This window comes from Physeter macrocephalus, unplaced genomic scaffold, assembly GCF_002837175.3.
Source record: "Physeter macrocephalus isolate SW-GA unplaced genomic scaffold, ASM283717v5 random_559, whole genome shotgun sequence".
Taxonomy (NCBI): domain Eukaryota; kingdom Metazoa; phylum Chordata; class Mammalia; order Artiodactyla; family Physeteridae; genus Physeter; species Physeter macrocephalus.
This window is the reverse complement of record NW_021145920.1, coordinates 20,883-48,452: the sequence shown is the minus strand read 5'-3', so window position 1 is coordinate 48,452 and position 27,570 is coordinate 20,883. Positions and strand designations below refer to the sequence as shown.

Genomic DNA, 27,570 nt, shown 5'->3' with positions numbered 1-27,570 from the left:
TGAGGAGGACGGTCCCTTTCCCCGGCTCTCCTGGCCGGAGGTGTCCCCAGAGCCTGGAGCGGGTCCCGGGTGGAGCTTGGTGACTCCGGGTGAGTAAAGGGACAGCACGTGGTCTGCTCCGTCAGAGTGGACACCTGCGGGTGTAGGGAGGCTCGTTCCCGGGCCTCAGAGAAATCCGTGGCAATGAGGAAATTGGGGCCATCCTCCACCCCCCGCTATCGCCCTTCCCCTCCCCTCCCCAAGTCTCCACGCCCCCGGGTATCTGGCCTTCCCGGATATGGAACTTGGGGATCTGGCTTGCAGTGACGCGGCAGGCACGGGCCCCAGAATGTTAGAGCTAAGAGGACCTCGGTTTCACGAACCCCACCTGAGTGGGGAGTTTTCCCTGAGCACCTGCTCTGCTGCAGGCAGCGGGCTGGCTCTGGGGACGTGGCTGGGACTTCAGAGACACTCACAAACTCCTGGAGCCGGCCTTCTGGGAAAGGGAGCAGTCAGTATACACCTGAACAGTGGGACAGACTGGACGCGGGAAGCAGGGACTTCCCGGGGGCCTGGTGCGGCCAGGCTTCCTGGAGGGAGAGGATGGATGGGCTTTAGAGAGGGTTCAGGTTCCTGCTGTCACGATCACCGTAGAGGCAGTGGCTTAAAACAATGCACCTTACTGTCTCAGTTCTCAGGGCCCGCGTCACTGCTGAATTCCGGGCGTGGGCAGGGCCGGCTCCTCTGGGGGCCCGAGGAGACCCATTTCCCCGTCTTTTCCAGCTTCCAGAGCTGCCACCGTCTTCAGACCCCTCATGTCACCCCAACCTCGCATCCATTGCCTGACCCTCCTGCGTCGCTCTATAAGGACGCTGTGGTCACGTGCCCCGCCCCGCCGGAGGATCCAGGGTGACCTCCCATCTCAGGATCCTGCACCTGATCACAGCTGCAAGGTCCCTCTGGCCACGCGAGGTGACATGACAGGTTCCGGGGGGTATGACGTGGACACCTGTGGGACCACTTTTCAACCTGCCATGGAGGGGATGGTCAGTAGAAGGAAGCGGGCACAGGGCAGCCTGGGAGAGCGTCCAGGGAGAGGGAGCCGCTCGCACAAAGGCGGGACGGGGGAAAGTGAGCGGAGGGAGATGAGAGCGGAGCCGGATCCCGAAAGACCTGATAAACACGCAGCAAGAGCGGGGCAGCCGTGGGGGCTGCGGGGAGGTGGGGAGGCGGGGAGGTGAGTGTCCACGCCTGCAGTGGAGGGCAGGGGGTGACTGGAGGTGGGGCCCGTCCTGTGGAGACACAGAGCTGGTCACTGCTGGCAGGTGGGCCCCAGCCTGGTCTCCCCCAGGCACGGCTCAAGGCTGGGGTATCAGTGCCAGGCCCTCTGCTGTTTCCCTCGCACCTGACCCATTCCAGAATTTCCATCTTTGGTCACTGTGTTCTGGATCCACTAATCCCGGAGTTTGCCGCGGAGGAGCTCTGGGAGGAAGATGCCATGACCTACAGGTCTGTTGCTCACGGAGATCCTACCCCGGAACGCTGGCTCTGGGAGCTCCTGGCCCAGTCCCACGTGCTCGGGCAGATGGATGTTTGTCCTGCTGCAGCTGTGGCCACAGCTGTCTGCTCCGGCCCAGCCCTGTCCCCTGCAGGCCAGCCCCCGGCTCACGTGTGACCCCAGGTCCTTTGCCTCTCTGGGCCTCAGTTTCAGCCTCTGTGCAATGGGTTGTTTGGTAAGCTGTGATGCCCCTTCCAGTCCCATCCTTCTAGAACGCCAGGTGTTTAGGGAGGGACCCCGAGGCTGGAAGTGGGAGTCCCCCTCCCCACGGGGCTCTGACCTTCTCAGCACCTTGTTTACAGCTCCTGGGACGCAGAGTAGGGGGTGCGCTGTGAGCTCAGCCACCAAGGGTTGCGTCAGGAGCCTGGGGGTTGCACACGGCTTGGGCGGCAGCTGGCGGGCCCTGAGCAAGTTGTCCTTCTCCAGGACCAGCTAGAGCAGCCGCGGAGAGGCCGGCTCTGCCCAGCGGGGGGCGGTCAGGGCTGAGTGGCTGGCGGAGGACAGAGGCCTTGACGGCCACAGAGCCCAGCACCGCAGGGCCAGCTGGGGCGGGCGAGCAGGCAGCCCCCAGCATCAGGCGAGGGGGCCCTCCTCCCGGGAGGTGGCATCCATAGCATAGGCCTCCCTGGATGCAGAAGCGTGGCGTCAAGGGCCCCGACAGAGGTCGGCCAGGGAGGGGCTGAGCCGAGACCACGGCCCAGGCCCAGCTGACTCCTGAGCTGAGAGCCCCAGCTCCTACCTCCCGTTTCACACAGGGACAACCTGAGGTCACGGAGGGTAGGGGAGCCATGTCACCCAGGGAGCTGGTGGCAGGGAGCGAGCGGGTGTGAAGTGACATTTTGGGCACTTTGGGGCCAGACTGTGAGTCGGGAACCTTCTGTGTGACGGTTTTTGTTGGCGGTGCCATGCGGCTTGCAGGGTCTTAGCTCCCGGGTCAGGGATTGAACCAGGCCACCTGAGTGAAAGCGCCGAGTCCTAACCGCTGGACCGCCGGGGAAGTGCCCTACGTGACATTTAATTCAGCACTTACTGCAGCAAAGCCGCTTTAGGGACAGATGGGTCTCACCCCGCCCTCTCTGGGCAGCGGGGCTGGGTCCCACGTCTGCCCCCTTCCTCCCTCCCCTCCAAACCCGAGGGTCTCCGGGTGGCGGTGGAGAAGGGGGGTTGCTGCTGAATTGGTCACCGTTGCTGCCCGCAGAGGCCACGCTCAGGGAGCCCGGTCCACCCCAGCTCCACGCCTCAGGGGAAGACGGCTCCATGAAATGCCCAGAGGGAGCCGGCGACCCGCCTGGGGCGCTGCAAGCACGTGATCCGACTGGATCTGCTGGGCACGCGCAGCGCACGCCCGACGTCCGTCTCTCAAAGTCTCAGGCAGGAGGGGCTGTCGGTTTCCCCCACGTCGCCCCAGCTCTGAGGTCACCTGCAGCTGCGAGGGCCAGTTCTGGGCTCGCTGTCAGCATTGCCTCCAGGGCCCGCGCCCTCTGCCTTTGGCCTGGGGGCTCCCTTTGGGCAGAGCGGACACGAGCCCCGCCCCCTGGAATGAGGGAGGGTGGGGTCTGTGGACGACCACCCCGCTTTCCATTTTGCACAGCTCTTCGGAGGGTCTCAGCCGGGCCCGCCCGTTGCCTGAGCCCACCAGCCCAACACCGCAGGCCTCAGTCGGCTTCTCTCCCTTCCCCGGCCCCGCTGCCGTGCTAAGGACTGGACCGTGTCCCCCGCACTGATAGGCTGAAGCCCTACCCGCAGCGCCATGGTAAGGAGAGTTGGGGCCTTGGGGCTGAGCAGGGCTCGGTGAGGGTGGAGACCCCACGGTGGGATCGCCGGCCCTATGGGCAGCCCCCCGCCCCACGTGTGCACACGGGGAGAAGCTGCCTCGGCAGCTGGGAAGCCGCTCCCGCCAGGAACCGGATGGACCCCCTTGATCTCGGACCCCAGATCCCTCTCAGGTGCCTGGCCCTGGTCAAGTCTGAGGCTCTGCCCTCAGTGCCCTGCTTCCAGCTCGCCCTCTGCCCAAGTCCAGGCCCACCCGCCAGCGGCCACGCCCTGGACTGCCGCTTCCACAGCCCCGGGCTTCTTACTCTCGGGGGGACCAGGTGGCCGCGGGGCATGTGCTCGGGACGGCTGAAGATGGAGAGCAAGGACCACGCTGTGCGCGCCGTTGCGAGGGTGCAAAGCAGGCGGCCTGTGACAGCAGAGACCTCAGAGGGTGGACAGCCTTCGGACGTTCGGGCTGTGCTAGACTGAGGGGTGGGATGGCACGGGGCCTGCTCTGTGGGGACACTGTGGCCCACCCTGGACGGGAGGGGAGGGATGGGGGCTGGCTGGGAGGGGGGCAGCCCCGCGGCGCGGGCCGAACCAGGCTCTGGGGCCGGGCTCTGACGTTTCCGGAGGATGCTGCCTCCGGGACGGGCTGTAACTGTGGGAGTCCAGCTCAGGGTGGACGGGAGGGGGCAGGCGGGCCGGCGGGCAGTGGGGACCACGGCATGGCAGGGGTTGGGGGGGTGCCTTGCAGGGCTGCCTCTATGCCTGGCCCCCTCCTTCCGCAGCAGGGCCTGGGTTCAGCCCAGGGGTGGGGCCTGAGAAGGCTGCTCAGTTCACATGATCATCTGAGCCCTGGGATTGCAAAACTGGGATGGTGAACCAGATCCCAGAGCCGCCATTAAAAAGCCGCCTGTGACAGTTGCTGGTTCTTTTCTGAGTGTGGGCGCTGAGTGCTTTTTGGTCCGATCCCCCCTCCCCATCCAGCCAGCTGGCCGTACTCAGCATCTCCAGCGCCCGGCATGCCTGTCCCCACACACCTCCTGTGAGCCCTTCTAGGTCCTGAGCACGATTCTGGCTGCCGCCACGGCCGTCTGAGACCGTCTCCTGAGATTCGCCCCGCGGCGGGTCATTTAAGTCTGGACCTATTGAACCTCAGGCTCTCGGAGCTCGGAAAAGCTTGAAGTCTGCAGTCCGAGGTCACTCCCCGCCCCACCCCCGAGGCAGAAGGTGGCCGCGGTCACACAGAGGCCGGCTGGCGGCAGACCCTGCCGCTCTGGGAGGCTTGGAACCAAGGGGCCCTGATCCTTCCGGGCCGGTGGCCCAGGACACAGGGCCGGGCCCCTCCCTCTCAGCCCTGCTGGGCGCCCCTCACCCTCACAACCCCACTTGTGCCCCCGGGGGAGGGCCCTGGGCAAGCTCCCAGCTCCCGCCATCCCGGGGCAGCCCCCGCGGAGTGCCTGGGCAGCGAGCTTTGTCCCTCCTGTCCCGCCTCACTCCCTCTTGCCGGGTGGTCTGCAGCGAGGATGACACAGCACAGATGCAGGGAAGCCTTTCTCGCACGGCCTGGCCGGGCACACACTGCACGCTCAGCGGACTCGCCGCTGCCAGCCAGGCGCCTCCCCAAGGGCTCTGCCCGACTGCCAGGAGGTCGGGGGGTCTCAGGACCCTCCTGCCTGGGGGGAGAGGCCACGGCACGGGGAAGGGGGGGGTCTTGCCGGGGAGCGGGGGGCTGGGAGTAAGTGGGGAGCCAGGGCTGAGTGGTGGGGCGGCTGGGGCGTGGCGATGCCTGGGTGCTCCAGGCGGCCGGCCCCGGGTCTCCGTGCCCACGGGTGTGTCAGCTCTGGGTCAGGAGAAGCTGCACAGCGGCGGGTGGGCTGTCCCAGACGCCCCTGCTGGCACAGGACCGTGTGCTTGTAAACTTTAATTCCCATACAGTAGAGAAACATACAGTACAAGCAACGTGGGGGCCCGGGCTGCACAGTGAACTCACGGGGCCGCCTGGAAACAGGCTCCCCGCGGAGAGGGGAGCACCGCGCCTGCTCCTGGGCGATGCCCTGAGTCCCGCTCCACACAGAGCAGCCAGGGGAGGTGCAGCGGCTCCGTCCTCCCCTCCCCCCCCCCCCCGCAGGCCCCAGCTTCCTCTGAACTCTGCCCTCCACCCCAGGGGCCCCTCCCGGAGGATGGGCGGCCTTCCAGGGGGTCAGACACGCTCCGCTCCCTGCCAGCTTCCCTTGCGCCTGGGAAGGCGGACCTCATCGCCAAGCCCTGGGGCTTGGCTGGACAGCCAGGGGACATCCCGCCGTGGCAGCTCCGGGCCAGACCCGCCAAACCTGACTCCTCAAGGGGAGCAGATTGGCCGGGCAGACAGCCCTGGTCGTTCAACGCGGTGGGCGCTGGGCTATTGGGTGTGGGAGGCCGGGGAGGCGCACCTGGGAGAGGAGGAGGCTGGGGGGCTGAGACCTGAACAGGTGAGAGTCGGTGGGGGGAGGGGAGGGGAGGGCCAGCCGGCATATTCCAGAGAGAGGTATCCTATCAACAGGTGCAAAGGCAGGAAGGCGGGAGAGAGGATGGGACTTCCTCCGGGGAAACAGAAGAGTTTTCTAGATCTGGGAACTTGGAAGGGCCCTCAGGAGCATTTGGTGGGTGGGGGGACGTTGGGCTGCCCCGAGGGGCACCGTGATGCCGGAGCCAATCCTCCCAGAAGGCTGAGCTGCGGACCCCTGGCCAAGCCCAGCCCGTGGCTCTGGCCCTGGACGGCCGCGAGGAGGCCTCTGGCTCTGCAGAGGACCGACCTCGGTCCTTTGTCCTGACCCCGTGGGAGGCGGCGGCTCTGGGCGGAGCCCGTCTGCTGGCCCCTGTCCCGGCTGCGGGCTCCGGTCGGCGAGGGAGGGAGGGGCCCCGGCCTCACAGGACGACCTCGGGCGCAATGCTGAAGAGCAGGTCATCGTTCCCCCGCCGCACCTGCAGCAGCAGCGGGGACTCGGTCAGGACGGCCTCCTGCAGCTCGCTCGAGTCGGCCAGGGGGCGCCCGTTGACCTCGACGATGATGTCGCCATCTTGGATGCCTCCTCTGCCGACGGGAGAGACACATGGTCACGGCGCCGCCCCGAGAGGCCCGGGCCCGGGGCCGGGCACAGCGGGCTTTAACAGCAGCACCTTAAGAAAATTCATTTCAACAGGGAAGAACAGGGCCCTGACCGCCAGCCTCTCACACCAGACGCTAAGCACCGTCCTACAACGGACTAGCGCTTTGTCGGCCTACTTCTATACGTCAGAAGGGCTGGGGTCACGTTCCGCCTGCAGCCTCCCTAGCTGGGCTGCCTTGGGCCAGGTGCTCTGCCCCTTGGAGCCTCAGTTTCCACATCTACAGCCCTACGTGGGAACATGCTTTGCAAATTACGAGGTCCAGGGGGTTGATTCTAACCTAAGACGTTCCCGTCAGAGACAGAGCGAGCTGGGCTGGCCCCCCTTTTCTGCACCTGACTCGCTCTGACCTTCCCCTCCACCCAGAGGGCGGGCAGGGTGGCACCGTGGTTAGATGCATGGGTGATAGCGCCCAGATCCACACGTGTGGGCTGTGTGACCTCGGAGGAGTGACTTGGCCGAGCCTTAGTCTTCCCATCTGAGCAATGGGGCGAGAACAGCAGCCTGCGTGTCCCAGGCTGCGGTGAGGATTAACCGAGAGGATATGCACGTGGAACGCAGAGCTCACGTGCAGCCTTGGTCAGCGGCAGCCGCCATCACCACCGAGCTCCCCTGTCTGGCTCTTGGGGCGCCCTGCGTGTGGCCGCTCTCGGTGACTGCTGTCTGCTGAATCACTGGGCTGCAGCAGCTTGGAATAAAGAGCTTGAGTTGCGGTGGTTATTCTCTGGCTTCATGGATCTCGGTATTTCAACAGTTGTTACTGCAGGTGGGCTGCGGGCTGAGCACGCGCGCTGCGTTCACGGCGGAAGGACACAAGGGGTCCGCGTCTTCCAGCCCAGCACACAGAACAGAAAGGAGGGGTCCTGCTGGGTTGAAGGGGCCACAGGGGCTGGGGGGCCCACCTGCCCGGCTCCACTCCGCACTCTGCCCACCCCTTTACAGCAGCCCAAGACCTCCGCGTGGACTATCTCCAGCTTCCGGAGTTACAGTTAAAAGCAGGATCTGATGCAGCCCACCCAACTGCACAGATGGAGCCCTGAGGCAGAGGAGGGGCAGGTGCCTGCTCAGAGCTGGTCTAGGGCACAGGATCAGCCGTGCAAGTGCGTCAGACCCCCACCCGCCGCACTGCCTGCCTCAGCTCACAGTGTTGCAACATTCGACCTTTCTCTAGTAGTTGATGGTTTCCAAGAAAACGAGGCTTTATTTCATTTGATCTTGACACTGTCTCATGGGACAGGAAGAGTAGGCTGACTCATGCCCGTTTTGTAGATGAGAACACTGGCCCAGAAAGACCCAGGCTGGCCCACTGGGCCGGTGAGAGCCACGCTGACGCAGAGTTCCCAGCTCGGGGTGACCTCTGCTACTCTCTCTCCCCAGACACAAGGAAAGGACATTCTGGGCCAAGGAAGGGCACGGCCTTCCCCTCTCCAGCCTGCCTCTGGCTTAGAGGACTGGCCAGAATCCCACCTGCCACTCCACATTGCGTCATATGCTGCCAGAAAGCTAAAGGTCATGCAGATCAGTGAAGCCCAGCCCAGGCCCTGTACCCACCTGCCCGGTCTCCCTGCTTCCTGTGGTGGAGCCTACCTCTGAGAAGGTGAATTTGGGACCACCTCTTGCACGTAAATTCCACTGCTGACCGCCGGAAAGTCTGGGTTGCTGGCCTTTAGCTCCTCCACCAAACTGAAAAGGCAGTTCCACTGTTAAGGCACTTCTTCTGAGCCTCTAAACTGACTCTTCCTTCTCTCCACCACTCAGGCCAGACCAGGCGTCTCCTTTGGGCTCCCACATTGCCCTGTCCTGCCACTGACCACTCTGGGTTGTCACCGATTCTTGTCCGTGTCCCCTACTCAACATGGGCTCCTCAAGAGAAACCTCGGTGAAGGTGGATGGTTAGAAGTGTAAAGAGGGGAGGGTGATGGACAGACAGATGGGAGGGTGGGGGGAGGAGAGATGAGGAAGGAAGGAAAGGTAGAGGAGGGTGAACGGAACAACGGGTGAATGAGGCTGTGGAGAGACAGAAGACTGGGTGGATGGTGTGATGGATGAATGGATGGATGGATGATAGGGAGAGAGAAAGAACACCTTGAGAAGGTCAGTTGGCATACTGGTCTTGATTCCAAATTGCTTTCAGATTTATTCCCTAGGTGGACAGTTGCTGAAACAGGAAGAAGGTTATTTTAGGGACTGAGCGGGGGGGAGGGTCAGTCAGGTGAGCTTATCTCTTCCCAGAACTCCCCAATGCAGTGACCTCTTCCTTCTTCAAACCTTGGCCTTGACGTTGCATTTTCTTCCCTTCAGCTTCCTTTCCTTCCCCCCTCTCCCTCCTCTTCCCCGCCCCCTTCTCTATTTCACTCACTTAGTATTTCCAGGCCCCCACTCTGCTGTGGACCGGGTTCTGGGAGGGGTGGGGAGCAGACAGATGGGCAGGACCCAGTCCCTGCTCCCAAGGAGCTCATGGTCAAGGTCGAGGATGGGCAACTCTGACACCACGGGACCAGTGCGGTGCTGGCGAGGGAAGCACAGCGTCGCAAGTGAAGAGGAGGCACCTCCTCCCACTCGGGTAGCCTGGGGAGGTAGGGTAGCGTCCCTCCCACCCCCAAAATTCATGTCCACCTAGGGCCTCAGAACGTGACCTGGTTTGGAAATAGGGTCTTTGCAGACGTGGTTGGTTAAGGATCTCTAGATGAGATCAGCCTGACTTAGGGTGGGCCCTTAATCCAATGGCTGGTGTTTTTATAAGAGAAATAAGAGGGAGCTTGGACACAGACACACAGGAAAAGACGCCATGCGATGAGAAAGGCAGAGCTTGCAGTGATGCAACTACAATCCAAGAAACACCTGGAACCACCAGAAGCTGGGAGGTACAAGGAAGGATCCTCCCCTGGAGCATCCTGGGGGAGTGCGGCCCTGCTGACACCTTGATTTTGGACTGTGGGCTTCCAGAACTGTGAGAGAATGAATTTCTACTGTTTTAAGCCACCGAGTTTGCGGTAATTTGTTATGGAAGCCACAGGAAACTAATCTGGGAGGCTTCCTGGAGGAGGGGCACCTGAATGGAGTCCTACGGAAGCCAAAGGAACCTATCAGGCAAAAGGGGAAAGGCATTCCAGGCAGAGGGACCGGCCTGAGCAAAGGCTCAGAAGCCTGAGTGTGTCTGGTCTGCTGGAGCACCTGCAGGTGGCCGGGCATGTCGGGGCCAGGGTCTGGGAGGAAGCTCGAGGTGAGGGATGAGAACGGAGGGGTGGCAGGGGGCAGCGTCCTTCAGCACTCACCTTGGTGTGATGGTCCGCATCCGTATGCCAATGAAGCGCTTCTTCCAGTCTAGAAACCGAGCATGTCGGGACTTGGTTAGAGCCACCGTGAAAGCCTCTGTCCCCGCCGAGGAGCCAGGCAGGGGCAGAATTCCCCCACCCCCTACACCAGTAGTAGAAGGCAGCAGGAGCCACCTTGCTTGGACCAGCCCAGCCCCCTTGTGATCAGGCACCTAGAGTTACCTCTCTCCACTTGGCTGCTCTTGAGGAGCTGGGAGACGTCCTGGCTCTAATCTTGTGGCTTTGTGCCACCCTCACCCTCTCAGGCACCATCCAACCACCTCAGCTCTGACATCTGCTCTCCTGCTAAGGCCCACATCCAAACCCCAGCGGACAGTGGGGCTCTTCTCTCCAGCCTCCATCCCACAGGTTCCCCAAACGCACCTTACTCTGCTCTGAACTCGTCACCTTCCCCTGCCTTCTCCATAAATAATATATTAATTGATAATACCCAGTGAGCTCTAACCATGTGGCAGGCCCTCTGGTTGGAGCACTATACACATAATAGGCTAAGATGGTACCTCTATGCCCCCAGCTGCTCCAGCCTGTGACTTAGACCCAGAAATAGAATTTACATATTTTAAACCATAAACAGGTTTCAGTACATTTTTTAAATGTCATATCATAAAAATATGCTCTCTGGCCACAATGGAATTAAACTAGAAATCACTAATAGAAAGGTACCTACAAGATTCCCAATAACTTAGAAACCAAATATATATTTCTAAATAACCCATCTTTAAAGGTAAATCAAAAGGGAAATTAGAAAGTATTTTAAACTGAATAAAAATGAAAATACAATGTACCAAACTTTGTGGGATGTAGGTAAAGTGGTACTTAGAGGGAAATTAATAGTACTAAAGTACCAATATTAGACAAAAAAGAAAGATATCAAATCAATAACTTCAGCTTTCTCCTTAAAAACTAGAAAAAGAAGATCAAATGAACCTAATACAGGCAGAAGAAAAGAAATAATAAAGAGTAGAAATCAAAGAAATAGAAAACAGAAATAGTGGAGAAAATAAATGAAAACCAAAAGTTGATTCCTTGAGATCAATAAAATTGATAAGTTTTTAGCCAGACTGATTAGGAAAACAAGAGAAAGGACACAATGATCAATATCGGGAATGGGAGAGGTGACATCACTACAGATTCTACATGTATTAAGAGGATAATAATAAGAGACTAATATGAACAACTCGATGTCAATAAATTTGACAACTTAGGTAAATTGGATAAATTTCTTGAAATTTCCAAACTACCAAGTTCACTCAAGGAGAAATAGATAACCTCAATAGCCCTATATCCATTAAAGAAATTGAGATTGTAGTTAAAAATCTTTCCACAAAGAAACTTCAGACCCAGACGGTCTCACAGGAGAATTCTAACTAATGTTTAAGGAAGATATCATATCAATTCTACACAAGTGGCTCTAGAAAATGGAAAATGGTACTTCTGTGACATTGTGACTTATAATAAGAAATATATATTTTGGTCTTTGCCCAGAGTATCCTAACACATAGCTCCTAAAACTTCTGTAAGTTCCTAAAGTGATTAGAGCTACAGGGGGCATCTTTTGCTCTCAGTTCCTGAAATAGTTCCAGAACAATAAAGGTGAAATGGGTTTCTGTTATTCATAACAAGTCCCTTTCAATCACACTTGACTTTATGTTAATGAGGTGACTTTTGGAAAGCTCCTAAGGAGGAGGGCTGGTTGCCAGAGGAAACAACCACGTAATTAGAGGACTGGAAATTTCAGCCCCAGCCTTCCCTACCCTGACTCTGGGGAGGAGAGAGGGGCTAAAGGTTGAATCAATTGCCAATGGCCAATGATTTATTCAATCATGCCTATGTCATGGAGCCTCCATAAACCCCCAAAAAGATGGGTTCGAAGAGCTTCTGGGTTGGTGACTCTGTGGACATGTAAGGAGAAGAGTGCACCCAGAGAGCAAGGACTCCGTACCCCTCCCCCATACCTTGCCCTATTCATCTCTTTCATCAGGCTGCTCCTCAGACATATCCTTTCATAATAAATTGGTAATCTAGAGAGTAAACAGTTTTCCTGGTCTAGCAAATGATCCAACCCGAGAAAGGGGTCATGGATAATTCCGATTTATAGTCACAGGTGTGTAATTGGCATCTGAAAGCAGGGTAGGGGGGCAGTCTTGTAGGACTGAGCTCTTAACTTGTGGGGTCTGATGCTATCTCCAGGTAGACGGTGTCAAAATTGAGTTAAATTGTAAGGCACCCAGCTTGGCGTGGGGAAACCCCACACACTGCTGACCAGATGTGTCAGAAGCGAAATAGTATAGCAGTAGAAAACTGAGAGCAGAAGAGACTGACAGAGTGAGTTTTTTTCCTAAACAACTTCTCAACTCATTATCCCAATACCAAAACCAGAAAAGAAAACTAGACCAATATCCCTCATGAAGATATATGAGAAAAAAATCTTTAAATGGTTTCAGCAAATCAAATCAAACAATATATAAAAAGGATAATACGTCATGACTAAGTGAGGTTTATTCCAGGAATGCAAGGACGGTTTAATATTTAAAAACCAACCAATGAAATTTACCATATTAACATACTAAAAAGCAAAACTAGCATCTCAAAAGATGCAGAAAAAGCATCTGACAAAATCTCACATCTACTCCTAGTAACAACTACAAATAAAAGGGATCTTTTTCAACCTGATAACAAACATCTATGAAAAGCCTTTAGTTAACATCATACTTAATGGTGAAAAACTGAAGATTTCTCCCTAACACCAGTAATGAGGCAAGAATGTCCATTCTCACTACTTTTATTCAATATTTTTATAGAAGGGTCTAGCCAGGCAATAAAAAAAGCATTCAGATTGGAAAGGAAGAAGTAAAACTGTCTTTATTCGCAGACTGCATAATCATCTATTTAGAAAACCTGATGGAATCTACCAAAAAGAACTAATCAGTGAGTTATCAAAGTTGCAGGATCTCTTATGATCAACATACAAAAATCAATTTTATTTGCATATTCTAGTAACAAACAATCAGACATTGAAATTTAGAAAAATAATTTTGAATAGCATCAAAATTACAAAATACTTAGGAATAAATCTGATGAAAGATGTGTAACAGCTGTGCTCCAAAAACTAGAAAACTCTGCTGAGAGAAATCAAAGAAGACCTAAATAGTGAGGAGGTATCTCTGTTCAGGGGCCAGAAGATTTAATATAGGTAAAATGACAATTTTCCCCAAATCAATCTATAGATTCAGCACATCCCAATCAAAATACCAGCAGGGTTTTTTGGGGGGTGTAGAAATTGACTAGCTGATTCTAAAACCTGTATGGAAATGCAGAGGATTTAGAAGAACCAAAGCAACTTTGAAAAGGAAGACCTGTTGGAAGACTGACTGCAAGACTCATCGTAAAGCTACAGTAAAGAGGACAGTAATGTTGGTATAAAGAGGGACAAAAAGACAAGTGGAACAGAATATACTCATTTTGTTTTTTGACAAAGGCGCAAAGGTGATTCAGTAAAGAAGGGCAGTCTTTTCAACAAATGATGTTGGAACAACTGAATATCCAAAGCAAGAAAAGAAAAAATAGCTTGATTCATATTTGGCACTATTTTTAAAAATTAATTCAAAGCACATAATAGTCCTAAGTCTAAAACCTCACAAAGTAGAACTTTTGGAAGAAAATGTAAGAGAAAATCTTCCTGGACCTTTGGTTAGCAAAGATTTCTTTGATATAACACTAGACTCACAATCCATTTACAAAAATCGGTAAATTAGACTTCATCAAAATTTACAAAACTTCTGCTCTTAAGAGAATGAAAAGACAAGCCACCAGGAGAAAATATTTGCAATTCATTTATCTGACAAAGGGATCCTATCCAGAATGTATAACGAATTCTCAAAACTTAAGAACACGAACAACTCCAATTTTTAAAATGGGCAAATTATGTAAACAGACATTTCACCAAGGAAGACTGATGGATGTTCCAGGTGGTGGAACCCTGTGGGAGATGAGGTCAGGGCACGTGGGAGCCCTGACCCCATCGATCTGGTGGGCTTTGGGTTTTGGGTTTTACTCCCAGTGAGGTGGAGCCTGGGGAGGGTTTGCACAGAGACACGGCACAGTCTGCCTTAAATTTTGCAAGAAGCTCCTCTGGCAGTGGGAAGAGTCTGTGGGGGGCAAAGGCAGGGACAGAGGAGCAGAGAGGAGGTGAGTGTCCCTGGTGGCCGGCTTGGTGGGGGGTGGAGCTGGAGATGGCAAGAGGGCAGTAGGGGACGGACAGATCCCCAAGGTAGGGCCAGCAGGGCTGGCTGATGGATTGGATGCAGGTGGAAAATCTGGAAGGATGGAGCTGCCATAACTGAGAAGGGGAATGGTGATGGGGACACACAGATTGTGGGGGTGTGGGGGGGGTGACAAGCAGTTGTACATCTGAGTCTAGGGTTTGGGGAGAGGGTCAGGCTGGAGATGTAAATCTGGGGGAGTCACTCTCTAGATGGCACTTAAATCCACAAGACTGGATGAGGTCCTCAGAGGAAAGGGGTAGGGCCCGGGGACTGAGGCCTCAGCCCTCCATCCTGCTCCTGACATGGGTACTGGCCGCTGGTCAGCTTTGCTCACAGCCCCAAGGTCACGCTTACCAAAGAGGAAGAAACCGGCTGCTTCGAGAAGCGTAGCCCAGGGTCAGCCCAGTGGCTGTCCTGTTCGATCTCCTGGGGCAGGAGATTCCTCACCCTCCACCGACCCGGGAGCAGCGGGCCCCGCCCACTCGCGGGCTCTCCAGAAACAGAATCATAACTGCAACCCTTCGTCTTCCCGTCCTTATTGGAAAATCACCTAAGTGATGCGTGTCCGATGCTGGAAACAAGGCTTGGAGGGAGGCCGGGTGCCCTGTTTCTTTCTAAACGTGTCACGGAACCAGGCTGATCCAAAGTGAGGCAAGTACATCAAAGACGGTAACAAACAACAGTGCGGGCGGGGAGGGGAAGTGACTGCCTGAAGGGGGAGGATGCTGTCCCGGGAAGGGTACATTTTCACACGGTCAACCGTACGCCACATGAACTGACTCTCACTTCAACAAACAAACAGACACGAGAGTGACGCTCACGCCTGGGCTTCTCGGCATCAAGACTAATCTCTGATGTGCCCCAGGGCCCCCATCCCAGGAAACGTCCCTCACTCCCCCTTGCTCAGACCTTCGCCATGGCGGTTTATTGTCGACACCCCACGGTCCAGCGGGTCCTATTGGCTCCAAGTTCAAAATAGATCCCGGACCCAACCAGCCCTCACCCCACAGCTGCCACCCCCGAGCCTGGCCACCAGAAAGGCTGCTGTGGGCCCCTAACTGGTCTCCGGCATCGACTCTCGTCTCCCCAAAATGGACTCTGTAGATTAATGTTGTATCCTGCAACTTAACTGAGTTTTCTGACGGGTTCTATTCGTTTTTGGGTGTCGCCTTCAGCATTTTCTATATAGAGTATCACGTCATCTACAGAGTGACAGTTTTCCTTTTTCCTCTGCCATTAGATTCCTCTTTTTTCTTTCTTTTTTTTTTTTTTTTCATTATTATGGCTAGGACTTCCTAGACCATGTTGAATGACGGTGGAGAGTGTGGTCAGGGTTAGACTTACGTGTAAGCATAACTGGCCCTCTTCCCTTTCCTCCCTCTCCAGCTCTCCGAGGCTGCCAGGAAGGACAGGACTAGTCCAGGGTCACACACAACTCAGGGAGTTGAGCTGAACCATTGTTTTTCTGCCCCTCAGTCCTGGGCATAAGTTTGTGTACTATCTGCGTACCTTCTGGGTGGACACCTAGGATGGCCCAGCCCACTAACTCAATCACCCGCTGTGGGTACACGTTAGTCCTAAGGCTGGCTGAACCCCCAGACACTCCTGGGGCCACTCTTACCTTGAAAGTCCCCCAGAGTCCTCTGCCCCCCAACCCCTAGATGGAAACAAGAAGCACACCTTAACTAACATCCCCTCACTATAATAAAAAGATGGTTAGTCTTCAAGAAATTTAGATTAACTGGGTTTGGATGATTTGGTATTTTTATTTTAAAAAAAAAACCCTAAAAGTGAACATCAGTCAATTTCAGAAGGCTTTAAAATTATAAATTCAGTCATTCAGCTAAAATTTGCTGGGCTCTTTCATTAGTCCACATGTCCTCAGGGAGGTGACAGCTCTGGGGACAGGGGACGAGTGTTCCCTGGGGCCCAGGGTGAGGTCAGTGCTGATGGGGACAGTCCCCGTACAACAACAGAGGAAGAGAGAAAAAAGAAGAGTATGTTATCACCCCATTTCCAACAAATCAGTCACCTCACAGCTCAATCTGTGCCAAGTACAGCCCCACTGATTTCCAGGAAGGTGGCCAAAGTCAAAGGCACCCCTGGAGCAGAGGAAAATTAAGCTGGAAAACTTGGTTATTAGAGAAAAAACCAAGTGTGGTACGAAGGTGCAGCCCTGGATCAAGTTCTGAGCTTCCTAGCAGCCAAGGAGAAAAGGGCTCAAGAGGTGAGATGATCCCCTGGCCAACAGAAGCCTTCAGCTTCTTTAGGGAAGAGCGGCTGTGCCCTGGCTTCAGGCTGGCTTCACATAAGGGACACGGATAAAGCAAACGGGGTCCTCAACTGAGGTTCTTCGTGGGACCAGTCCTCTTAGCCCTGGTCTGGGCTGTACTGGAGTCTGTGTACTTGGCTGGTGGGGGCGTGCAGGGTGGGGCAGGCATGAAGAAGTCTCCCTGCCCTCAGTGGACTGCTGGCGGAGGGGCTGGGAGGAGACAGGGAGCAACGTGAAGGTGTGAACAGTGGGGCTGCGTCAGGTCTGGGCGCTGGCCACGAGGGGTCATGGGAGACAAATTGGACGGAAGGAGAAGCTGCTCAGGTGAAGAGAATATGGTGGGAAGGTGGAGGCCGCCAGGAAAGGTCCTGAGATCAGAAACGCGGCCCTCCTCTGGCGAGTGGCCGTGACCACAGACTTTGGGCAAGCGGCTGGCCTGTCCTCACTAGGGACAGGGGACAGTCAGCTGGCCTTGTCAAGGCCTCTCCCAGATGGATGCTCGTGGCCGTCTGGGGGCAGGCAGGGTGGGCTGGACATGCCTGTGTGGATGGGGGTAGGAGATGGAGGATGAGAAGAGGGTGATGTCCCAGGACCAGGACCCCGGGCTCTGCTCACCGCAAGTAGAGGCTACGCTGCCTGGCAGTCTGCAGGCCAGAGGGCTGAGAGAGGGAGGGCTCATGGGTGGGCAGGTGAGTGGGTGGAAGGACGGAAGGAGGGATGGAAGGAAAGAAAGGAGGAGGAGGGATAGATGGATGAAGGGTGAGTGGATGGGTGGGTGAGTGGGTGGAAGGACGGAAGGAGGGATGGAAGGGAAGAAAGGAGGAGGAGGATAGATGGATGAAGGGTGAGTGGATGGGTGGGTGAGTGGGTGGAAGGACGGAAGGAGGGATGGAAGGAAAGAAAGGAGGAGGAGGGATAGATGGATGAAGGGTGAGTGGATGGGTGGGTGAGTGGGTGGAAGGACGGAAGGAGGGATGGAAGGGAAGAAAGGAGGAGGAGGATAGATGGATGAAGGGTGAGTGGATGGGTGGGTGAGTGGGTGGAAGGACGGAAGGAGGGATGGAAGGGAAGAAAGGAGGAGGAGGATAGATGGATGAAGGGTGAGTGGATGGGTGGGTGAGTGGGTGGAAGGACGGAAGGAGGGATGGAAGGAAAGAAAGGAGGAGGAGGGATAGATGGATGAAGGGTGAGTGGATGGGTGGGTGAGTGGGTGGAAGGACGGAAGGAGGGATGGAAGGGAAGAAAGGAGGAGGAGGATAGATGGATGAAGGGTGAGTGGATGGGTGGGTGAGTGGGTGGAAGGACGGAAGGAGGGATGGAAGGGAAGAAAGGAGGAGGAGGATAGATGGATGAAGGGTGAGTGGATGGGTGGGTGAGTGGGTGGAAGGACGGAAGGAGGGATGGAAGGAAAGAAAGGAGGAGGAGGGATAGATGGATGAAGGGTGAGTGGATGGGTGGGTGAGTGGGTGGAAGGACGGAAGGAGGGATGGAAGGGAAGAAAGGAGGAGGAGGATAGATGGATGAAGGGTGAGTGGATGGGTGGGTGAGTGGGTGGAAGGACGGAAGGAGGGATGGAAGGGAAGAAAGGAGGAGGAGGATAGATGGATGAAGGGTGAGTGGATGGGTGGGTGAGTGGGTGGAAGGACGGAAGGAGGGATGGAAGGAAAGAAAGGAGGAGGAGGGATAGATGGATGAAGGGTGAGTGGATGGGTGGGTGAGTGGGTGGAAGGACGGAAGGAGGGATGGAAGGGAAGAAAGGAGGAGGAGGATAGATGGATGAAGGGTGAGTGGATGGGTGGGTGAGTGGGTGGAAGGACGGAAGGAGGGATGGAAGGGAAGAAAGGAGGAGGAGGATAGATGGATGAAGGGTGAGTGGATGGGTGGGTGAGTGGGTGGAAGGACGGAAGGAGGGATGGAAGGAAAGAAAGGAGGAGGAGGGATAGATGGATGAAGGGTGAGTGGATGGGTGGGTGAGTGGGTGGAAGGACGGAAGGAGGGATGGAAGGGAAGAAAGGAGGAGGAGGATAGATGGATGAAGGGTGAGTGGATGGGTGGGTGAGTGGGTGGAAGGACGGAAGGAGGGATGGAAGGAAAGAAAGGAGGAGGAGGATAGATGGATGAAGGGTGAGTGGATGGGTGGGTGAGTGGGTGGAAGGACGGAAGGAGGGATGGAAGGAAAGAAAGGAGGAGGAGGGATAGATGGATGAAGGGTGAGTGGATGGGTGGGTGAGTGGGTGGAAGGACGGAAGGAGGGATGGAAGGAAAGAAAGGAGGAGAGGGATAGATGGATGAAGGGTGAGTGGATGGGTGGGTGAGTGGGTGGAAGGACGGAAGGAGGGATGGAAGGAAAGAAAGGAGGAGAAGGATAGATGGATGAAGGGTGAGTGGATGGGTGGGTGAGTGGGTGCACGGATGGGTGGGTGGGTAGAAGAATGGATGGTTGGGTGCAGGGGTGGGCGGTGAGTGGATGGAAGGAAGGAAGCACTGGGTTCTGACAACTACGGAGCGCAGCCCAGACAAGTGAAGCCCAGGGGCCAGACCCCTGGAGGTGGAGGCGAGGTTGATGACCCCCAGCCAGAGGGGCCCGTCTGGAGGGTAGGGGCGAACGTGGCCATGAAGTGGAAGACCTGAAAGAGGCTGAGGTAGCCCGGGGCGGGGGTCTCAGGACGTCAGGACTGGGTCAGGAGTGAGCCCGGGCACACAGCACCGCAGGATCTCCTGGCCCGGCTGGAGGCTGTGGCCTCAGCCCTGGGGCAGCCTCCCTGCCTCCACGTGGGAGCTCCGTACCTTTGCCGTGCTTGTCCTGGAACTCCGTGAGGAAGCGCGTGATGCGGTCTGAGGGGATGGCAAAGGAGATGCCGGCCGCAACCTTGAGCGTGTTGATACCGATGACCTCGCCGTCCTGGGCAGGCGAGGAGAGCGGGTGGTCACTCGGGGAGCCCAAGCGACCTCTGCCCTCAGCGGCAGAGCAGCGTGTCCGCGGCTCGGCTCCCAGAGGGGACCCCGGCCGTCAGCACGCCCCCGAGAAGCTCCGAAAAGGTGCTCTGGGGTTCACACCTGGGTCAGGGACCCCCGCCTCTCCCGCCATTGGCCTCCAAGCTGACCCCGCCCCCATCGCTGTGGAGTGTCGGCCGGGGAAGCCTGCAGTCTGGCCCTGAGAAGCAGAGCCCGCCGACCGAGGACACCCCCAGGCAGCATTCTGAGGGGCTGGAGCCAAGAGGGACGTGATGAGGACCGTGGGACCCCCCCCATCCCCTCCTTCTAGAAGCAGGGTGGGGCAAGTGGGCCCAGGGCCGCCCCCAGCATCCCCCCTCCTTTCTGTCGCTTTGGAGCTGGGCTCCCACCCTGCCCCGCCCTGCCCGCCACGAGGCTGGTGCAGCTTGGCCGGATCTGCAGCCTGAGGCCTCTCTCCTGGACCTAGCCCCTCCCTCAGCCCGGCAGGCACCCCTGCCCTGGCTCTCCCGTTCACCTCGGGGGTGACACCTGCACACGACACCCAGGCCAGGGCCTGGCCTGGTCACCTGGGGTGCCCTCTGGGGCCTGCCGCAGGGCTTTGGACAAAGGCGTACTTCGCCTGCCTGGTTCCCCAAGTGCCCATCCCCACCTGTTCCCCAGGAGCCGTGAAGAGGGAGGACCAGGCGAGGAGAGGATCCAGGGATGGAGAGTCTCCCATCGGCCCTGCACGCCCATCCCCCTCCGCCTGGACCACAGGGCGTGGCCTCCTGACCTCCGGCCTAAGGTCCTCCCACACGAGCTTTCTTGAACACCAGCGCTACGGCCTCAGCACCGCTGGAAGAGCCTAGGGCTTGTCAGGGCGCGGGGAGACGCACCCTCCGCGTCAGGACGTGGCGCACCGGCCTCCTTGCACCGTCCCACCCGTCGCTCCAGCAGCGACACCTGCCTGTACGCCTCCACCCCGTGCCCGTGCTCTGCCCTCTGCCTGGAATATCCTTCTCCTGCACGTCCCCATCCACCCAAACCCTCCGTCTCCACAGCCCAGATGAGATGCTCCCGCCTCCAGGAAGCCCTCCCTGATCCCACGTCAGCTGCCAGGTCCTCCGGCCCGGTGTCCCTCTGGAGCCCTCCCTGCTCCTCACACTGCGCTTGGGTGTGTCCCTGTCCGACCCCCTCCTTGGATGGGACCCCCTCCCGAGTCCCGCCTGAATGGCAAGGCTAAGGCGTTCCCCTGAGATCTGGCACTGGGGGACAGGCATCTGTGTCTTAGAGAGGGCTGGACCTCAGCTGGCCTGGTCTATCCTTACGCGGCCCAGACGCAGGGACCAAACCCACGGAGCCTGGGTGCCGAGGTGCGTGGCACGCCCATCTCGTCTCCTATCAACACGACAACGGGGGGACCCGGAGGGGGTGACTCGTCCCCAGCCTGTGTCGCCTGCCCCAGGTCCACCACACACACACAGCCCGGCCTGGGCTGCTGTTCTCGGGGCGTCCCTCACCCCTCTGACAGCACCAGCTCCCCTGGGGGCACGGGGCAGCACATGCTCGGGGTCATATCCTCCTCCTGGGCCTCCAGGCTGTTGGCTGCGTTCTGGGTCCCACGCCTGCCTCGAGGCTGTGCCCCACCCGCCATGTGAGCAGAGCCCCCGAAAACCTGAGGCCCCTGCTCTAGGGGACACTTACCAGGTTCACCAGCGGTCCCCCGGAGTTCCCGTACTGCAGGGGGAAGAAATTCGACATTAGCTGTGCCCTGAGCCCCCCGACCCCGAGGGTTCCTGAGGCTTTTTCTTCCAACTGCCACTCCAACCAGCACAGAAACATGTAATTGAATGTCATCCCCGGACAACGTCCAAAGGCCTCACCACTGTCGCCCATTTCAGAGATAAGAAAGCTGAGGCCCACAGAGGACAAGCGCACGGCCGTCTGATCATCAGGCTCTGACCTGCCCCGTGCTGTCCGCACAGACCCCAGGGGCTCCCTCCGGCCTCACATCCACAGGAGGGGCGGCACGAGGCGGACGCGGGATGGGGCACCATTTCTCACCCCACCGGCCTCGAGGAGCCTCTCAGAGACCCACGCTTCCAGAAGAGGGTCTGAACCACGGCAAAGCCAGAGAGGCAGGCGCCGGGCGTCAAAGTGCTTTGTGAATATGCAGAAGGCGCCATCCGACATAACAGCGGCAAGAACAATAATAGTAATAATCAATGTTGACCGGGGTGTGTATTTGGGCAAAGGTATTTCGGGGGCCTTGGCTCTGCCTCTACACCCCTGAAGGGCTGTCCCGGGCCTGGGCAGCAGCCTCTAACCCCCAGGGCCAGCCTGGCACCCGTGGGCAGAAGTCACAGGGAGTCAGAGCTCCACCGAATCTAAAGAAAGAACTTTCTAGCCGGTGGATGCGTCCGGTGGCGGAGGGGGCTCCGGGGACGGAGCCCCGTGGCTACGGTGGGCGCTCACGTTGATGATGGCGTCCGTCTGGATGTAGTCCATGTCCGAGTCCCGGAGGCCCAGCTCCCGGCCGTCCCGCTGGGCCGTGCTGACAATGCCCGTGGTCACGGTGTTCTGCAGGGCGAAGGGGCTGCCGATGGCCACCACAAACTCGCCGGGCCGCAGGTCTGCCGAGCGGCCCAGCAACAGCGCCGGGAGCTTTTTCTGGGGGGAGGTGGGGGGGGGGGACACGGGGAGGGAGGCTCAGCTGTCCGCCTCTGCTGGGACCAGAGCCAGATCACGTCCAGGCCCCCGGCAGGGTGGGTCCCTGAAGCAGCTGGACAGAGCCGTCAGGGCTGCTGACCAAGGCAAGTCTGTCTGCCCCGTGGTGGCCCCGAGGCCCAGGGCTGGCGTTCACAGAGCAGAGGCTCAGCCCCCCAGTGACCACGGGTCTCCCTAGGGCGGGCCTCAGGGGTCCGTCACAGGGAGAATGCACAGAGGGTCGAGCCAGGCACGGCCTCCGAGGTCACTGAGCCCAGTGGTTCAATGGTCCCAGATCCCTCCGAAACTCCGACAAAAGCCACGGACACCAGCAGCCCGAAAACGCACACACCGATGTGTGGAATGGGGTCCGCGGGAGCCCTGAGCCCGGAGCGGACCCGCGACACTGGTTTTGGAATCCGACGTGGCTCAACCTGATCTCCCGATACAGACACACAGGCAAGCCGAGGCCAGACAGATCAAGCGACTTAACCACGTTCTGCATATCCCCGTCCCGCCCCTGCACACCGAGGACACCCGCACTCTCCTCTCCTGTTTTCTCCTGGAGCCAGCGGAGCCTGTCTGTCTGTCTGTCTGTCTGTCTGTCTGTCTGACTCCACAACCGGACTGGGAGCTCTGAGAGGGGCCGTGCCTTATTTGCCTCCATGTTCTGGAAGCTGCAGGGAGCAAGCTCAGAGGAGGAGATGCCCGTGAACTTGGAGGGTTTCCTGGTTTTGATGTCGCACCCCTCATGTCAGATGTCACCCCGGGGGGAGGGGCGGCACGCGGGACCCCTCAGCACCACTTCTGCAGCTTCCTGCGGGTCTGTTCTTATTTCCAGATAAAAAGTCTTCTCTACAAGGTGCTGGAGTTTCCCCACCAATGGTGTGTCAGTGACAAAGGCAACTACAGGAAGCAAACTTCCAGGTGAACTAAATAACATGAAATCCACGTGCTAATCGTGGAGGGGAGTAAAGCTTCTAAACTACGCAATGGAAAAAGGAAGAAAAGCCCCGGAGCTGGCCGCGCTCAGATCACAGGGGCCTCGGCTAACTCCGGAAGTCGGGGGGTAGGATCCCGCACTATGAACCCTCGGCACCGTGGGTTCCGTCTGGCCTCTGCTCTCGCTCCCATGTCAGGAGTTTCCCCCTTTTATGCAGTGCCACCACGTCAAATAAGAATTTTCCCCTGTTTTTCACAGCAGCTCTCGATAGAGGTGGAAAGGTAAACGCCTGTAAACGGAGTGAGGGGACCTCCGGGCGGGTTAAGGAGACACCAAGCGGCTGTGCCCACGTGGGAGACGTGGGGTCCCGACGTGCCACTTTCTGTGCTGCTGGACGGCGAAGCCTCAGTAAGTGGCACGAGGGGTCCCAAAGCTTGGTTTGATGCCACGTGCAGGGCTCGGGGGCCAAGAGGCAGACCTGCTGTCAGGAGAACCGCTGCAGGCGCTGGGCATCTCTGGGCACCAGGGCACCTGGGTCTTACTGACTCTGCTGGCATCTTTGGCTCCAGGTGGCCGCTGGGGTGCGCCCCGGCCCCCCGCCCCGGGATTCCAGTGCCTGGAAGGGGAGAGACCCAGAGACAGCCAGACCTGGGGTCCAATCCAGCTCTGCCTCTCCCCACAGGGGTCCTTGGGCAGGGGTCGCAAACTGTGGCCCTTGGGCAAATCCAGCCCAATCCAGCGTCCTCTTCTGTAAATAATCTTTTCTTGGACCACAGCCCAGCCATCCGGCCTGTGGCTGTTTTCCCAGTCCAGTGCAGAGAAGTTGCTACAGAGACCACAGGGCCCGCGGAGTCTAAATCATTTACTACCTGGCGCTTCACGGAAGAAGTGTGCCAGCCTCTGTCCTTGAGTACCTCCCTCCTCCCCCAGCCCCAGTTTTCTCGTCTTTGAAATGGAGGTGGTGTTCCCAGACTCCACAACTACTGGGAAAGGGCTCAAAAGTGGGCAGGGGTCTCCGTTAGAATAGCGGCGTGGAGCCGCTAAACCTCCTCTCCCGTGATCGGGCAAGAGGACACCTCCTTGCAAAAGACCGATCATCTCAAGTGCTGGCGACTTTATTCAGAAAGAGCAGAAGCCAGGGCCAGACTCAGCCAAGCTGGACTCGCCAGCCCAGACGGGCCCGCCCCTCGGGGACCTCATGGCATAGGCAGGGCACAGGTCACCCACCGCAGGTGAGCCCGCGGCGGCCCACAGAGCCGTGACCACAACGCTGGACGACAGGCAACACGCCGTGGGAGTCCAGGGCTCAGCCGAGCGGGCCCAACCTGCCCTTGGTTAGACTGGCCCCGGGCAAACACCTGACCCCCCAGGCCTCAGTCTCCCTCTGAAATAACCGGCCACTGGCACCCCTCCCGCCAAGGGCTATGGTGGGCACGGGGGGGCGTGCACAGGCTGGCCTCCCAGAAACGGCCAGTGGTAGGCACGGAGGAGCGCTGTGGCCCCGGCGTAGGTCTGCCCGCTCAGCTGGGGTGCCAATGTGGAAGTGGAGGGGTGGAGGGGGACAAGTACCCCAAGTGCTCCCCACTGGCCTCTGTCACCCCCACGGGGACAGCGGCACCCCCAGGAATGGGCCCGGGAGGGACAGCGGAAGTGTCCTGGGCCTCGGAGACCCCCCGTGTGGGAGTGGCTACGGGCGACACAGAGCCTGCCCTGCCCTGCACGGGCGGCTCAGGGGAAGCACAGGGCGATGTCCGGACGCCCGGGTTCTAGTCGGACTAGACCCAAGGCTGGGGACACATCGCCGCTCCCCGGGGCTCTCAGTTCCTCCGAGCGTCCGACGGGAGGGCTGGGCCAGCGCGTCTCAGAGCCCCGGGGTCCAGGAAGGGCTCCCCCTCCCCCGCCGCCCACTCACCTTGGGGTGGATCTTGATGGTGGCGATGTCCGACTTCTTGTCGATGTCTTTGATGGTGGCCTCGTAGGTGTCACCGCTCTGCAGCTGCACCCTGAGCTGCTGCCGGCCCGAGACGGTGTTGGTGCTGGACACCACGTGGGCGTTGGTGACGATCAAGCCGGCCTCCGACATGATGAAGCCTGAGCCGCTGGACAGGGGCACGTTGCGGCCGAACAGAGGGTGTCTGCGGGGAGGCGAGCGGGCGGGCGCTCAGGACCGGGGTGGGGGTCGGCCGCAGCAGTGGGCCGGGGGGAAAGGAGCAGAGCCAGTGCCCGGGCGTGGCGTCCACCAGGCCCAGGGTCGAGTCCCAGCTGCGCCACCTCCTGGCTGTGGCCTTGGCCAGGTCATTACGTCTAGACCCGTCTCACAGCCACAGAGAGGGGCCCGTGATCTGTGAGTTGCCATCTGCGAGCTTGAGGCAGGAGGCCCGTGGGTGTCAGACCCGTGAGGATACAGCAGGCACTTCCTGCCCTGGAGCCAGACACACCAGGATTCTAAGCTCCAGCCCAGTCCCCACGTACGTTGCCTGACTGTGGGCAGGAGGCCGCCCCCTCCGAGCCTCAGTCTCCCCATCTAGGAAATGGGCTAACAACACCGGCTCCGCTGAGCCGGGGGCCTGCAGGCAGTTGGCCAACGAGCAGGGCCGCTCCTGGCACAGGGAAGATGCAGGGAGGAGCACCGGGCCTCCATGGACTGTCACACAGCAGGTCCCCGGGGAACGTCAGTGTCCCAGCCCTCTGGCTGCGCGGAGAGAGGGTCGAAACGCTGAGGGGAGCGTGCTCCCACCTCCCCCTGGCGCCTCCCCACTGCTGCATACCCTGAAGCCCTAGAGAGCATGCGGAGCAGAGCTGGCGAGGCCCCGCTCCGTGAATTCCACGCCATGTGGGCCTGCAGGGGCAGCCCTGGACGTGGTAGCGCGGGGACACCGGCCTTCGCATCTGCCTCCGCAAAATGGGATGGAGCAGGCGATGCAGCTGGCCTGGGGCCCCAGTCAGTATCCTCTGGTGGGGACAACACCCCGCCGCGGCTGGAGTCCTCCGAGTAGCAACCTCAGCTCCCAGGATGGGAGCCTGGGACCTACCCCGGGAGGGGGGGTCGGTCTCCTCTGGGACCCCAGTGCAGGGCCTGGATGGAGCAGATCATCAGTGCCTGAGGCTGCTTGGCAGAGACCACGGGAGGGAAGGAGCAGGGATGGCAGGGAAGTCTCCGGGCAGTGGGTCTCTGGGAGGTGCAGAAACACCACCTCACCGTCAGGAGGACCAGGGACAACTAATGTCACCAAGAGCTCCCTTGAGCCAGGGACCAAGTCACTGCGCGCTCGCAGCCGCCCTACAGGGTAGGCAGGCCTCCAGGTCGCAGGTGGGGAAACAGGACCGGTGACATGAACCAGGTGCCCGGGTCAGGCAGGAAAAGGGCACAGCAGGGGTCTGAACCAGGCAGCCCGGTCACGTGGCCCCTCTGCAGGGTGACCAGAGCATCTGTCCACTCCCGCCAGCAACCAGCTTCTGCCCCGCCTACTTCCATGTGGGGCCCTGAGTGGCAGCCGCACATGGGCTGCCATGTGTAGGATTTGTCGAGTGTCTGCGGAAGGGCCCCGGGCAGCCCAGGGCCTCCTCTCTGGCTCCAGGGTCACAGCCAGAGGCGCCTGTGCTGGAGGATCATTTTCTGGAGTCCGGGACCTCGCCCGCCTTGGCCTCACCACGCGGACATCAGCCTCCAAGGCTGACGTGGAGATGGCACCACCGCCTGCCCTGCTGGTTTGGGGGTCTGATGCCCGGGGCCTTCTGGAAAGACGCTGCCCCCTCCAAGCCACCTGCAAGGCCAGGGACGTGCCGCTCACCAGTCCAGTTGTCATTTCCTTCATGACACGTCTCAGGGTCTGGGGCCCGTGGAAAGGACAGTGAGGGGTCAGCGTATCGCAGGGGGATGGGCTCAGCTCTGAGGTCCAAGAGACTTGGGGCAGCTCTGCAGCTCTGAGCCTGGGGCAGTTCCCCGGGCCTCTGTTTCCACATCCAGAAAATGGGAACGCGGGAGCCCGCCTTATGGATTCATGGGAAGGTGCACAGGCCGTCAGTCAGCGCTAAGGGACGGGCTGCCTGGTCCCGGTCTCTCCTTTAGGAGGCGGGCGCACAGCAGGCGTCTGCGGACATTGCTGAGCTCACACCATTGGTCTCCCCCGCCCCGCCCCGCCCCGCATGGAGCCCCATCAGTGGTGAGCACGGTCCCTGCCCTCCAGAGATGGGGGGCAGTCATGCCCAGTGACAAGGGCTCCCACCAGTGAAGCCCCACGGCCAGCGAGCAGGGGGCCCTGTGCTGGGGCCAGGAGTCAGGGCGCGAGCACTTCTGCCCACTCCTGGGAACCGCCAGGGCCACCTGGTCCTCTGTGCCTCGGCTGGGCATAGTGTCACTGGCCGGCCTCCACCACCTGGGGAGAGTGCTGCGAAGTCAAGCGAGGCCCTGGGGTCGTGGTCGAGGCCTCAGCGACCGTCCCCTCGGGCGGCGTGGCACACGGGGGCCTGGCTCCCTCCAATCCCGACCGGGTGGAGTGGGGTTCTGACCCTGTGTGTCTCATCTGGGCTGCTACTGGCCCAAAGGTTAGGAAACTCGGTGGAAGAAACACTTTAAATTTGAGAAGAGTCATGCTCTTCATGTCTTCTCTTTGGGGGGTATTAAGTCCATTGGGGACTAGACCCCAGGATTCCACGGGAGCCAGCGGTTTGCA

At 58.7% G+C, this 27,570-nt stretch overlaps 1 protein-coding gene across 2 annotated transcripts in view; it reads right to left on the bottom strand.

The window, feature by feature from the left end:
- Nucleotides 1-5,259: 5,259 nt before the first annotated feature.
- HTRA3 (HtrA serine peptidase 3) overlaps nucleotides 5,260-27,570 on the bottom strand; it is a 33,855-nt gene continuing 11,544 nt past the window's right edge. The window contains exons 3-10 of one of the 2 annotated variants that reach the window (XM_028485972.2): nucleotides 24,810-25,032; nucleotides 21,724-21,918; nucleotides 20,953-20,985; nucleotides 19,102-19,216; nucleotides 9,718-9,766; nucleotides 8,030-8,125; nucleotides 7,011-7,130; nucleotides 5,260-6,368 (exon numbers count right to left, since the gene is read on the bottom strand). In XM_028485972.2, coding sequence (XP_028341773.1) covers nucleotides 6,203-6,368; nucleotides 7,011-7,130; nucleotides 8,030-8,125; nucleotides 9,718-9,766; nucleotides 19,102-19,216; nucleotides 20,953-20,985; nucleotides 21,724-21,918; nucleotides 24,810-25,032 — 997 coding nt within the window. In that variant the 3' untranslated portion in view covers nucleotides 5,260-6,202. The remainder of the gene's footprint in view (nucleotides 6,369-7,010; nucleotides 7,131-8,029; nucleotides 8,126-9,717; nucleotides 9,767-19,101; nucleotides 19,217-20,952; nucleotides 20,986-21,723; nucleotides 21,919-24,809; nucleotides 25,033-27,570) is intronic. The other variant, XM_007109254.4, reaches the window with a different exon arrangement.